Source organism: Crocodylus siamensis, chromosome 5 (assembly GCF_052110815.1).
Source record: "Crocodylus siamensis isolate JL-2025a chromosome 5, ASM5211081v1, whole genome shotgun sequence".
NCBI lineage: Eukaryota > Metazoa > Chordata > Crocodylia > Crocodylidae > Crocodylus > Crocodylus siamensis.
In genome coordinates, this window is record NC_143399.1 from 201,442,212 (window position 1) to 201,454,388 (window position 12,177).

Consider the following 12,177-nt stretch of genomic DNA (forward strand, 5'->3'; position numbering starts at 1 on the left):
GGGAGAAACATGATGTGGCAGCACTGACAGTGCCGGGAGATGGGGAGGGCACGAGGCACGGCATGCAGCCTTTGCAGTGTGAAGCTAGACACAAGTTGGGCAGCCCTGGCTTACCTCCCCCACTTCTGAGGGATTTCAGCAGCTTCTGAAATGATAAAGGAACACAGCCATTATAAAAAAGCCATTTATTGTTTCACTAACCATATTAGATAAATATATACATATTTACACATGCAAAAAAAGTGACTTTATATACATTTACACCAGTTCAATTGTTATTACAGTGCAATTTTTTTTTTTTTTTTTAAAAAGGTACCAGACAGCCTTTCGGGAAGTTTTAAACAGATCTTTGGGTTAACCAATACAACAAAGAGAGATGGTAAAATGCCAGTTTTAATGATTTCATAAAATGGCTAAGCAACAATGTTTGTTCTTAGCAATTTTCTTGCGCTACACTCCAAGATGAACAATGGATTTTCTGAGGACTTCATCTCAATTAACAGAGTTAAGTGGAGAGAGATTTGAACTGTTTTTAATGGCTAAAGGTCCTGAGAAAGACACCGATTCCCTTTTAAAGATCTGATTCGAGGTGCACATAATCCAACACTCTGACCCAGACCACAGGGACTCAAATGGCAAGACATTCTTTTTATTAACTCTTGAAGCCCTCAAATCAGGGTGAACATTTTTTCCCTGCCTTGCTGAAAGGAAGTACAAAGCTACACATCATACAGAAAGAAAAAAAAAAAGAATTAGTTTGGGCAGTGTTGAACTAGATCAGTCCTTGATCTCTGAATCAAAATCCAAGCAGGTAAAAATGCTTAGAAGTGAACGTGTGCATTCAGTGCACATGGCCTCACATGGGTTTTGCAGCCAGACTTACCCACATTATAGAACAAAAATCCCCCTTAAAAAGAGCAAGGACAAAGCAATTAAGATTGGTAGTCCCAACTAGAGCACTGTTCAATCACTACACCAGTCTCACCTTGCATCTAATCTCATGACAGTTACGTTAGGGAAGGCAGAATTTTGTACTAATGAGTTTTTTTTTTTTCCTTTTCCTAATGAATCTCAGGTCAGGGGAACCCTCTACAGCAACCCAATGATACGCTTCAAGCCTCTGCAGCAGATGATGTGGAATCCAGGCTTTGCCAATTCCAGTTCAGACATTGCACAACCTACCCCAGCAGCCTGCTCCGATTGCTTTGTAGTGTATCTCTAGGCACCGGCCCTAACTGTAAGAGCTCCAGGTACCCAAGTCCAGGCAAACAACCTGTACTCGACACATCTTTTAGAGACAAGCATATCCCCACCTGGATCATGGTCCGTGGAAGATAGGGGAAGTGGGGGGAGGAGGGAATCCTGTTAAAATTTCTTTTTAATAACTATTTTACCACTTACAAATGACGCTCCTAGCCCTTTTCCTGTAGGTTTGCAGTTCCCCATTGAAAAGAGTGGGCTGTTACCTGGTTAAGGGTGCCAAAAGGTCCAATGCATTGAGCAAGGTGCTAGAATCTAAAAGAATTTAGAGAAACCCTGCAAAACTCTGTTGGCACAAAAATAACCAACCACCACCAACCCGAACAACATGATTGTCTTTGGGACACTGGACCTATCCAAACCCAATGAGTTTTCTCCATTCCCCCACCCATTTTACCTGCAAATTTCCTCACATAAAGTCAGTAACAACCTAGGTTCACTCCATATTCTAACCCATGGGTGCACAACCTCCGACCCACGGGCCAAATGCAGCCCGAGGAGCCATCACATCTGGCCCGTGGGGCTCCTTGCAAGTAAAAGTTTGGTGGCATGGGAAATCTGGTGGCATGGTGAGCCAGGCCAGGCACGAATCACAAGTTTGGGGGGAAAAGCAGATGTCAGTGCAATATTCAGACACGTAAGCCTTAACTGCCTCGTTCTACCACGTAGTTGTGCCACAGAGGTTGTCAGAAGGAAGCAAAACATTTTTCCTGCTTTTTGCATTTCAGGTGCAATCTGAATAGTAGCTGCATGTTCCACTGACTACTAGAGCAGAAAGTTAATTCTGATGAAAGTTGACATGGGTTTTTTCATATTAAGGTTTCAAAATAGACCCACCGAGATGAAGGGGAAAATTAATTCAATCGGGGAGCTTATTTCAGACTGCCAACAGATTCAAAACGACAGCTCCCCAACAATTCATTTTTATGCAACTACTAGAAATAGAGACTTTGTAAATTAAAGACAAAATTCTTGGCAATTCTATATATACTATAAAATAAAGGGCCCCACCATAAAACAAAAGAAAAAGATCTAATAAAAGTACCTCCAAAATAGTACACCTGGTGTTTCCTTTAAAATGTCCCAATTTGGTGATTCTTCCCTAACTCTCCAAGGATAGCTGCACGAAAAGTGTTATATATTCTTTAAGCAGACAGAATAAAATATTTAGAAAGGTTGAGAGAAGTTTTAAATGTTACTATATACTTCAACACATTAAATATATGCATATTCAGTGCAGCAGGAGTTGAGAAAGTCAGCTTTTAATGACTATATTCAAAAGTGCATGCTCATAAATTTGCCTAACCACGAGAGCTTCAGTACTAGTAGCCAAAGGCGTCTGTAAAATAGAGAACCTGCTCTTGCTCTCCATTATGGGGAACTGCTTTCTAGTCACAAACCATATACTTTTAATAGGTGAAGCAGCCATCAGACTGTCCCAAATAAGCTTTTGTCTCTGTAGACCAGACAGACGTACAACTGCCCTATCCGCCACCATGACCTCCACCAGGAAAATAAAAGGCTACTCAGGCTGAAAGTTCAATTACATCTGCTTGGTTTGTTTTACACAGCTTCAAGCTGATCTGCAACTGCCCAATGAGTGCACACCTACTAAACCTCAAGACATCCAGCTTAACCACAGGACATTGCCTTTTCTGATTTTGAGCAAAAGGCCAAGGTGTTTTTCTTCCTTTCTAAGCCCAACCGTTCTAGCTCACTTTTAAGACAGTTATTCACTAGAAGTCATTTTCCCCCCAAAACAGTTACTAACCTAACTCTTCCTCAGCTCATTTTTGTTGAGCGCGTTGAGCTCTATATATGAAGTGCCAAGTGTTATTATCCACCATTTTAATCCGTCATGACTTTAACATCCATCTTTATATTGTCCAGAGGCAAATTGCTGCGTTTTCACATTAAAATACTAAATGGTTACAAAGCAAAATGTGATGAACCGGGGGGGGAGGACTAAATGTTTTTGTTTAAGGAACACAACAAAGACTGAGTAATAAAGATCCCTCATGGCACTAAGAACTAATAACCACTTACAACCAGAGCCAGTCCATGGGGTAGGTCCAACACGGGCGGCTCATGCAGTGAGCCCCATGCCAGCTCCGTGCACAAGTGCCAGCACACACTGCATGCAACATGCAGGGCTGGCCCAAGACGTGCTGGATGAGCTACCCCTGCTGGATCAGCCCCGGATGCTGGCTCCAGCAGACGGGACGGGATGGGACAGGATGGGACGGTCCATGGGTCTGAGCCATCCTCCAGACCCTCCCCACATCTCGCATCCAGCCAGCAGGCCAAATGAGATTGGCATCCCTGACCTACCATGTACCATTACAGTATATGGTTAAGAAAAGCAACTAAATTCCTCCACGTATTTTTCCAAGTTGTTTCAAAATCCCTTGGGACAACCATTGTTGCAGATCTTTAAGAAAGTCCAAGTTGGTTTTGGCTAGTGTGAGTAAATACAAAAAGAGTTCTTAAAAAGCAAGTAACAAATCCCCAGTTTGTTTTCATACTCCAGGATCAGGCTGTTTCTCCACCAGTTGCCTTGTCAGGATCTGATATGAAGAAAGAGAGGCCACTCCTATGTGGAAGAGTATTTGCCAGATGTTCCTTAATCCATACAAGTACATATTGCATAGACAAATGGAGAAAAACAGTACAAACACCATCATCTTCCTTCCTGAACTGTAGAACAGGTACAAGTAACACTAGAACAGCACAAAAGAGGTCATGTTAGCATCCAATCAATTGTACATAAACACAGATCGCACAAATTATCAGCACATATGTCTGGGTGTCAAGAAGGTGAAAACTTCCTCCGAGTCTTATCAGTTACACTGTCAATCGGAAAGGGATCGGCGGCCTACATGTTGATGTTGCTGAATAATCTACAATGAAAGGAAGCCACCAACGCAACAGCATTCTTGTTGGTTCAAAAAAGGAGCGGCATGGATTCACGGAGCATGAAACTAAACTACCTTTTAACATCCAGGTGTGTTCTTTATAGGTCAAGGTTGATGCTCAAATGGCAGGCAGATGAGGCAAATTTACTCCTACTTCTGTTGTACCTAGTCAGGGCTCCAGGGCTAAACAAGGTATTACCAGAACAGAATTCACTTCAAGCCAGATAACGTCATTTCTATTAACGAGGGGATTCAGAGTCTGAGGGTTCTCTGAAACTCCCAAGGCAGGGTCACCCATTACTTCAATATATTTTAAGCATTTTCCTATAGTGTCTAATGACACAAGGTAACAGGCTACAAGGGCTGTTTAACTTGAGCAGTAGCCACTCGAGCATTAACACGGCAAGTCCCAGGTTTGCATCACATCAATGATGCAAACAGGGCTGACTTTGTAGGCAGCACTACTCATCCGAGTGTAACATATGTCTAATCACTCCATAAAGCTGTATGACCAGGGTCTAAGATGGCAAACAGGCCAAAACAAAGTTTGCTTGCTCTTCCTTATCTCAGGTGAGAAGGGAGGGGAGGGGAGGGGAGGGGAGAGACGGAACAGATCTAGTCTGCCAAAAGGTCCAATTGACACGCACTCAAGTTTCAGGAACAGATCTCTATCTCCACCTAATGATAGCTGGATATGAAACACCAGCCTAAAAGCAGCTATGTTTTTCTCTCTCTCATGCCTGCAAAAGACAATATTCCTGGGAAAGTCAGCAACTGTAGGATCGGAGCCTAAGACCTCTGGATCTAAGAGTAAAAGAGACTCGACTGCATGAGCTTAGAAGATTCAAGCCAGTCTTACCTCAGGGCAGTAGCAGCCTCAAACCTCTGTGGTTTAGCTACTAGAAGGGGATGCATATTGCAAGCATGTTACCTATATACCCAAGTGCGGAGTGGCTTCACTTAAGCTGCATCTTCCTTTTGTGGGCAGGGAAAACAATCCAATGAATTTAAAAGGATTCTGAAATACTCTCTTGCTGAACTGTATTGCAGAATGAAGGTGAGCTAGAAGTCATGAGATGCACCAAAGGTGTAATCCTGGAGTACCCTTTTAAATCCTGTAGTGACTTTTTTGCTCTGTTTCTGAAATAGTGCCTGGACAAAAAAAAAAATCTGAGCTATCACACTGCATTTTAATAAGCATTTGCCTATGGCACTGTAACACAGCAAACAACACCTTTCTAGTTATTCATACCATACGGCACTGTACCAAGATACCAGTGAAAATAATCCTATAATTTTTGTCAATGCCTTCGTTTAGAGAGGTTTGCAAGTGTATCGCACTTGGAATTAGAAGTACAATATCATGCCAATCATGATACTTTGAAACAGTTCTTTTTTTTTAATCTATGCTCGAGTTTGAACACGTGATGACACACAACCCTATAACCAGGATTTTAGCCACTTTCAGCTTTCTGGGAAAGACTCGCTTACCATGCTAAGCTGTTTGCCACTTTACAGCATTAGTTGCGCTGTATCAGGCCTGCAACTATCTTGTTTTGCTTTCACTAATATTTGTGTTATGTCATGAAACATAGTGAAATTCTGGAAGTGCCATCAGAGGCCTCGGTTCTCTGTGTGTGATATATATAAGAACCTTAGTTTGTGCCCCAAAATGTTTGCCCTTCTGTTGGAGATCTAACAGTGATCAAAGTAGCTCACTTACTCACTAGAAGAATGCCTGGACAGGACATAAACAGCAAATACTTAATAGGTTTCATATTAGTAAGATTCCTTTATTTTAGTAATGGGAGTTGGTATCCAAAGACAAGGTTAGCAACACTGAAATGTTATTAAATCAGGATTTTGGCCAAAACAGTTGCATTTTAAAAAGTAACAGGTCCTTTTTAAGGGTTATTTTTAAATAAATGGACAAAACTACACGTCAGTGTCAGTTATGCAAAGTTCAAAGTACTCAGAAAACTGGACACAATCAAGCACTACATGGCACTGATTTTTTTTTACTGAGGGGGGGCACTGGTATTTATTTGTACCTTGCCTTATTAAGACATGCACATTCACTCATTAAAGCCTTAGTGCAAGTAAAATCAGAAAGAACCAAGAGAGTATTTCAGAAACTGAATGTGCCAAACCTCTAGGGAATGCGAAGTGTGAATCCTTGTTTTTCCACCATCCTGCACAAAAGAAACCTCTTTTTTTGCAAAAATCACAGAGAAAGGAAGGGGGCTACTTTTAATGTAGATACAGTAGCTTCCATCTGAAGTAATATAAAAAAAAAAAACTTGATCCCTACTTTAAGGAAAGAAGAAGGGTGGAAGAACTCTTGGGGAAACAGCTTATACACCAGACCAAGTTCATTGCATAACAGCCTGGAAAACTAGAGCAACCTCTACCCCACCACCTCCCAGACCTATTTCTAGATAAAAGTACAGCAGCAGTAGGTAACACTAAAGTCTGTGAGAGCTAATCAAATCAGTCAAAACTGTGCTAGCTAATGCTAGAGTGGTCCATAGAGACTATCGAACCACAGCAACCTTTGGTGAGCATGCAGAAATGGAACGTCAGGTCAGGTTACATTGGTTTATCACTTGCTGCAAGTTACACCTTTTGCTTTAGCCATGCTTTTCCTTGAGGACCATAAGGCCATCACAATATCCAAGAGGACTAAAAATATGGAAAGATCTTCATAGCTGGCCAAGGGATTATTCATCAGCAGGAGAGGAAAAGGGAATCCCAACATAAGAACAATGACCAACATTCTGCATCTAACAAGTTATTTTGCAGAGCAAGCGGATGTGTCTCAACACTCCACAGATGTAAAGGCAGGCTGCGCAATTTAGGGATGTATTAAATGCCATGCTGAGTAAATGGCAGGATTGGAACAAAATTTAGGAATTTCTGGCTTTTCTGTGTGCGACGATTACTGTGAAGTAGGGCTGCATGAAGCTTTGGATGGTGATTCCATTTAGAGGAGATCCAGCCCGATTTGGTGGCTGAATCTCCGAATCGAATCAAGGGACCGGTTAAATGGTCTGAATCAATTTAAAGCTCTCTGAATCTTCGGAAAAGATTTGGAGAGCTTCGATGATTCAGGCAGTCCCTGGTGGGATGATTCAGCCAGTCCCTGCAGGGAGCTGCAGCTGACTCTGAGCTGGTAAGCACTAGGGGCAGGCGGGGGGGGGGAATTGGGAGGGGACCATGGGGGGGACCCCTGCCAGCTCCCATCCCCTGCCAGCTCCCCCAGCCACCCTGACCCCTGCCCATTCCCCCAGCCCCTGCCCCCCCCATGGCTGTCCCACCTGCCCCAGCTCCCGACCCTTTAAAGAAAAGCTCCAGTATTCACCAGGTGCTGCCAGGTGGGGCGTGATCCCTGCTGCCCCCCACTGTGTGGAGGGCTCTGCACGAGCCCCCTGACACCCCTCTCCATGCTCCCTCATAGCTGCCCCACCTGCCACAGCTCTGGCCCTTTGAGGGGGGAAAAAAAAAAAAAAAAAAGAAGAGAGAGAGAAAAACCCTGGGACTCTCCACTCCTGCAGCAGCCTTGGGGCTTCATGGGGCTCGTGCAGAGCCTTCCATGCAGCACAGGGCAGCATGGATCTCACCCCACTGGCAGGAACAGTGAGTCCCGAGGTTTTATTGTTTTTTTTTTTCCTCTTAAAAGGGCTGGAGCTGTGATATGCGGGGAAGGCATGAGGGAGCTGGGGGAGTGGGCGGGGGTAGGGGGGGCTTGTGCAGAGCCTCCCACACAGCGTGGGGCAGCAGGGATTGCCCCTAACCTGGCAGCACCCGCTGAGTCAGGGCTTTTTTTTTTTTTTGTCTCCCAAAGTGCCGGGATCTGGGGCAGGCAGAGCAGCTATTGCCAGGCTGGGGGGGGATAAGCATGGCTGATTAAGCCAAATTGATTAGGGACAGTGATTTGAATCACCAAATCGAATCACTGTCCCCCAAATCCAAACCAAATACTAGCCGCTTCGCACAGGCCTACTGTGAAGTACTGTAAACCCTGACAAAAGGTTTGTGCTACTGAAACTTGAGAACTCAGTGTTAAAAAACTGTTACAGTATGTGTGTGAAAGAGCTTTAAACTTACTAAAACTAAACGGTAAAGGTTTTTAATACACATGACCATGCCTTTTTGAGACTTTTAAGAGAAAATACAGCAGCACTGGAACACCACTAACCAAATCTATCCTTGCTTTTCAGAGTGTTGACTTTGTAAGCAGTTATTGTATAGGGGTATTTCAGAACGACAGCAATTTTGGGCCCACCTATAAAATGAAGGCAATGCAAAACCCAGAATAGGGTTGAGAAGAGCTTAGTCACTACTGCACTGTGTAAGACATGTACATGACCCTTTATCTGTACGTTGCATCTGCCAAGCATTATTCATGAGCATTCAACATCCAAAAGCAGAATCTCACCCAGCAAACTGATGATGTAAATGTTCATATTACTTCACTGAAGTGACTGATTTCAATCAACAAAACATTTTATTAGACTCAGCATGGTACAAAATATGCAGAATATCAAACAAAGCACAATACTTAAAGTTAACATACCTGAAAGATGCAGGCTAGAAAAGGTAGAAAAAATGCTATTACATTCCCAATTCCCTCATGGTCTTCCTGTTGAGGGAAAAGAATGGAAGAAAGAGAATTCAGAAGTTGCATCAGTTAAAATGTTAACTGGGTACTACCTTATATTTCAAACACGGCACTTCCCCCACTTTGGCACAATCAATTAATGTGAAGTCAAGACTGATGTTAAATCAATAGTCGCTGAAGAAAATGCCCAAAATTGAGAGGTACGTAGCAAGTTATGTCACAAAGTAAAACCGGAACTTTTCTAAAAAACATTGTGATTTAGCGCGATTCCATGATGAGCTCTTCCCCAAATCTGTAAAAATAAAGCATCCAAAACAAGAAGCATGCACTTTTTTTTTTTTTTTTTTTTTAAATGAGTACATTTTTAAATGTGCTATGTTCACATAAGATCACTCCAGGCTGGCAAAAAAATTAAGATTCTCCTCCACTTTTCAAACATTACCTCCCCTTCTACTACACCGGGGAAAAAAGATTTTGCAGTACACCCCAGTTCAAACTCTTCCAGATCTAATGCATGAAGTATATTCAGTCACCTACACAAAGCTCAGTGGACAAACAAAATACCTGTTGGAAAGAGTACAACTTAGTTGGCTGTTGCACACACCATCTGGCACCTGAGTAAACCTCCACCTCTACTTCCCACACCCACATTTCAACCCCAAGTCAAAGGCAGTCCAAAGTTACCTGAAAAGAATATTCTGCCAGGTGAACTCCTCGAATGAGATTCAGAGCCCCGCACATTATGTTGAGAATGAGAGACAGTATTCCTATGGCAGTCACCGGTTGCATTCTGTAAGTAGGAACTTCAGATGAGGGAAGAAAGAGGGACAGACAACAGTAAAAGTTAGTTTGAATTACTTCTTTTAGAGCCAATTCAAATATAGCCTGTGAGAGTACACCACCTTCAAAGCTTCAAGTACTCTGTAGCAAGAAGGACCTACGTTCTGATGCAAGACCCCCTGTTTCTCTTGCACTAGGACTGTTGAATTCTCTGGGGACCTGTAAACTCTGCAGCAGCTTCAAGTAAACTTTGTGCAATTTTTAATGGACCAAAGGACAACATTTGTGGCTGTGTTTGTTATGTTGCTATTTCAAGTCTGATTTTAAACTGCACCTAATGACAGATATTAGTATTCAAGCTGGGTCACTTCCTTCAACAGCACAGCCAGAAGCATTAGCACTCAGAAATTATGGGAGGTGGGTTAGTGTTATGGCACTCAAGACAGACACAGTAAAGCTTTTGGTACTGCAGAGGGGATAGAGATCTCCTCTTTCATGGCTCCTGTGGGCAGAGGTGACTTAATACATGGCAGTAGAAGTGAGCTGTAACTCCTGGTTCATGACCTCTGCAACTTTCCACAGCAATACTGTTGGCACTTGCAACCAAAAATGATGGATTAAAGGATATTATCCGCTGACATTTAAGATGCCCTTCAGACCCAGAATGAATGCCACCATTGAGAGTGCTATGAACAGGTACTTTACAGCTCAGTTACTGGGCCTGGATTTCTTTCTGCATCAACATCTAGGGAGAGAAGGGTCTGAAGCTCTCCAGGACCCAGTCAAAATGTAGCCAGCTGTTCCCAAACTGTGAAACTCTGCCACGTTGCACTCACTTCAACCCCCCGCCCCACACACACACACACACACACACACACACTCTACATGCACAGCAGAGCCAAGGAAGAGAGAGACATATGGCTCCACTAGCTTTTATACAGCTGAAAATTCTCCATGTGGTCAAGTCTGGGTGAGGCAGCTGTCACTGGATTCCAGCACTACTTTGGGGGCAAAGCAGCGGAAGCTATTGTTTTATTTTTCCAATAGCTGGGCAGCCTGAAGAAGGAAAATCACCCCTCCTGATCATATCCAAAAATGACAGCTTGCTTGATCGCGTGAGTTTAAAGCAAGCCGCACTGTTATTTTAATACAGTGATATGCATCTTTTATAAATCGCTCTGCAATCCACTCATCTGACATCCCCACATCCTTCCTGCTTTTCTTTCAGAGCCTGTAGCTATATTTATCTTATTAAGCAATAAGCCACGTTACATAGTGCTATTATACATTATTGCAACACAAGTTTCCAATTAAATCAATGATGTGGGTATCCCATCATTTTAAAATGTGACTTGGCTGTTCTTTATTATTATGGTGCAATGAAATGTAATGGACAAGCTGCTCACTGAACGACATTTAATTAGATATGCTGCCCCAATGCGTTTTGTTCTCACGATGCTCTGTGTATACTGTTAGCTGCATATTACCCTTGATGGATTCAATCCAGTTATAAAAAATGATGGTATACCCACCTCCCACACAGACTGCTGAACACAAATCATTATTTCCCCTTCTTTCAGACTAAATAACCCTTGGTTGCAAGATGCTAGGATTCACTTTTGAGTGGAAGATTGCCGTTACTGCCATTTACTGTTAGCAATGTGAGAATCATTCTCCCTGCTTGAACTAAGCATGTCACTGCTTTTCCAGTCCCCAATAAGAAACAATGCAAGTCTCAATAGTGTGCTTCCAGAAGATGAAGAATCTAGACTAGAAACTTATGGGGTTTGTCTCTATGCTCCGACACCAAATACTTGTCACTGTTTCCTTACTTGCAGTCTTAGATTATGGACAAACAATCTTATTAAAGCAAGTTTACAATGCTGAGACTTAATGTAAAACATAGGCATGTGGTAACTGCAAAGTTAAACTACCAAGACAGCTTACCCCAGGTGAAAACAAGACAGTTGCCTCACTCTAGCTTACACTTATCACAGGTTAACTGCAGATCCACACAATTAAACTGTATCAGCTGTCCCACACTAAGTCTGTGCCACATTAACTTGTTCTATTTTGACCATTAGTCCATGCCCTTCAGCAGAATTTGTGCGCAAAAGCTGAACCACTTTAACTGAATTGTTTCGATCCCTGCATTGGGATGCTTCACTTTCCTAAGTGATAAAGCTCTACTAGCAGAAAGTATTCTTACCCACCCGTACAACTGCACCCACACTAGCGGTTGTATCGATTTGATTACTTCAGTCAAATAAATCATACCCCCATCTAGCTGACAGTTAAATAAGTACAGAAACTTCACATAAGAGTCCTTGAGGATCACAATTCTGTGATTTTTAACCAGTGGCATGTGCATAGCAAGTAAGGAAATCAGGGAAACATCTCCTAACAAGACAGATTTTCCAACTCAGGGCTCTGGGGCTATTTAACCGAATACAGACATAAATACTTGCAGCAAACCCCAAGCTATTTCATCAAGGTATTGCACTGCAAGTGGGTACCGATGAGTCATACAGGGAAACAGAGCACCATTAGCAGGGCAAAATGTGACTCCAACATTTACATGTAAAAACTGGGGAACTGTGG

General features: G+C 42.7%; 1 protein-coding gene across 7 annotated transcripts in view; it reads right to left on the bottom strand.

The window, feature by feature from the left end:
* Window positions 1-170: 170 nt before the first annotated feature.
* Window positions 171-12,177, bottom strand: part of SEC22C (SEC22 homolog C, vesicle trafficking protein) — a 32,983-nt gene continuing 20,976 nt past the window's right edge. For 4 of the 7 annotated variants that reach the window (XM_090047855.1, XM_090047857.1, XM_090047856.1 and 1 more), the window contains 3 exons: window positions 9,481-9,599; window positions 8,752-8,817; window positions 171-3,980 (listed from right to left, as the gene is read on the bottom strand). In XM_090047855.1, the coding sequence (XP_089903981.1) occupies window positions 3,780-3,980; window positions 8,752-8,817; window positions 9,481-9,599 (386 nt within the window). In that variant the 3' untranslated portion in view covers window positions 171-3,779. Of the gene's footprint in view, window positions 5,328-8,751; window positions 8,818-9,480; window positions 9,600-12,177 lie in introns of all 7 variants that reach the window. The other 3 variants (XR_016442399.1, XR_016442398.1, XM_090047858.1) reach the window with 3 other exon arrangements.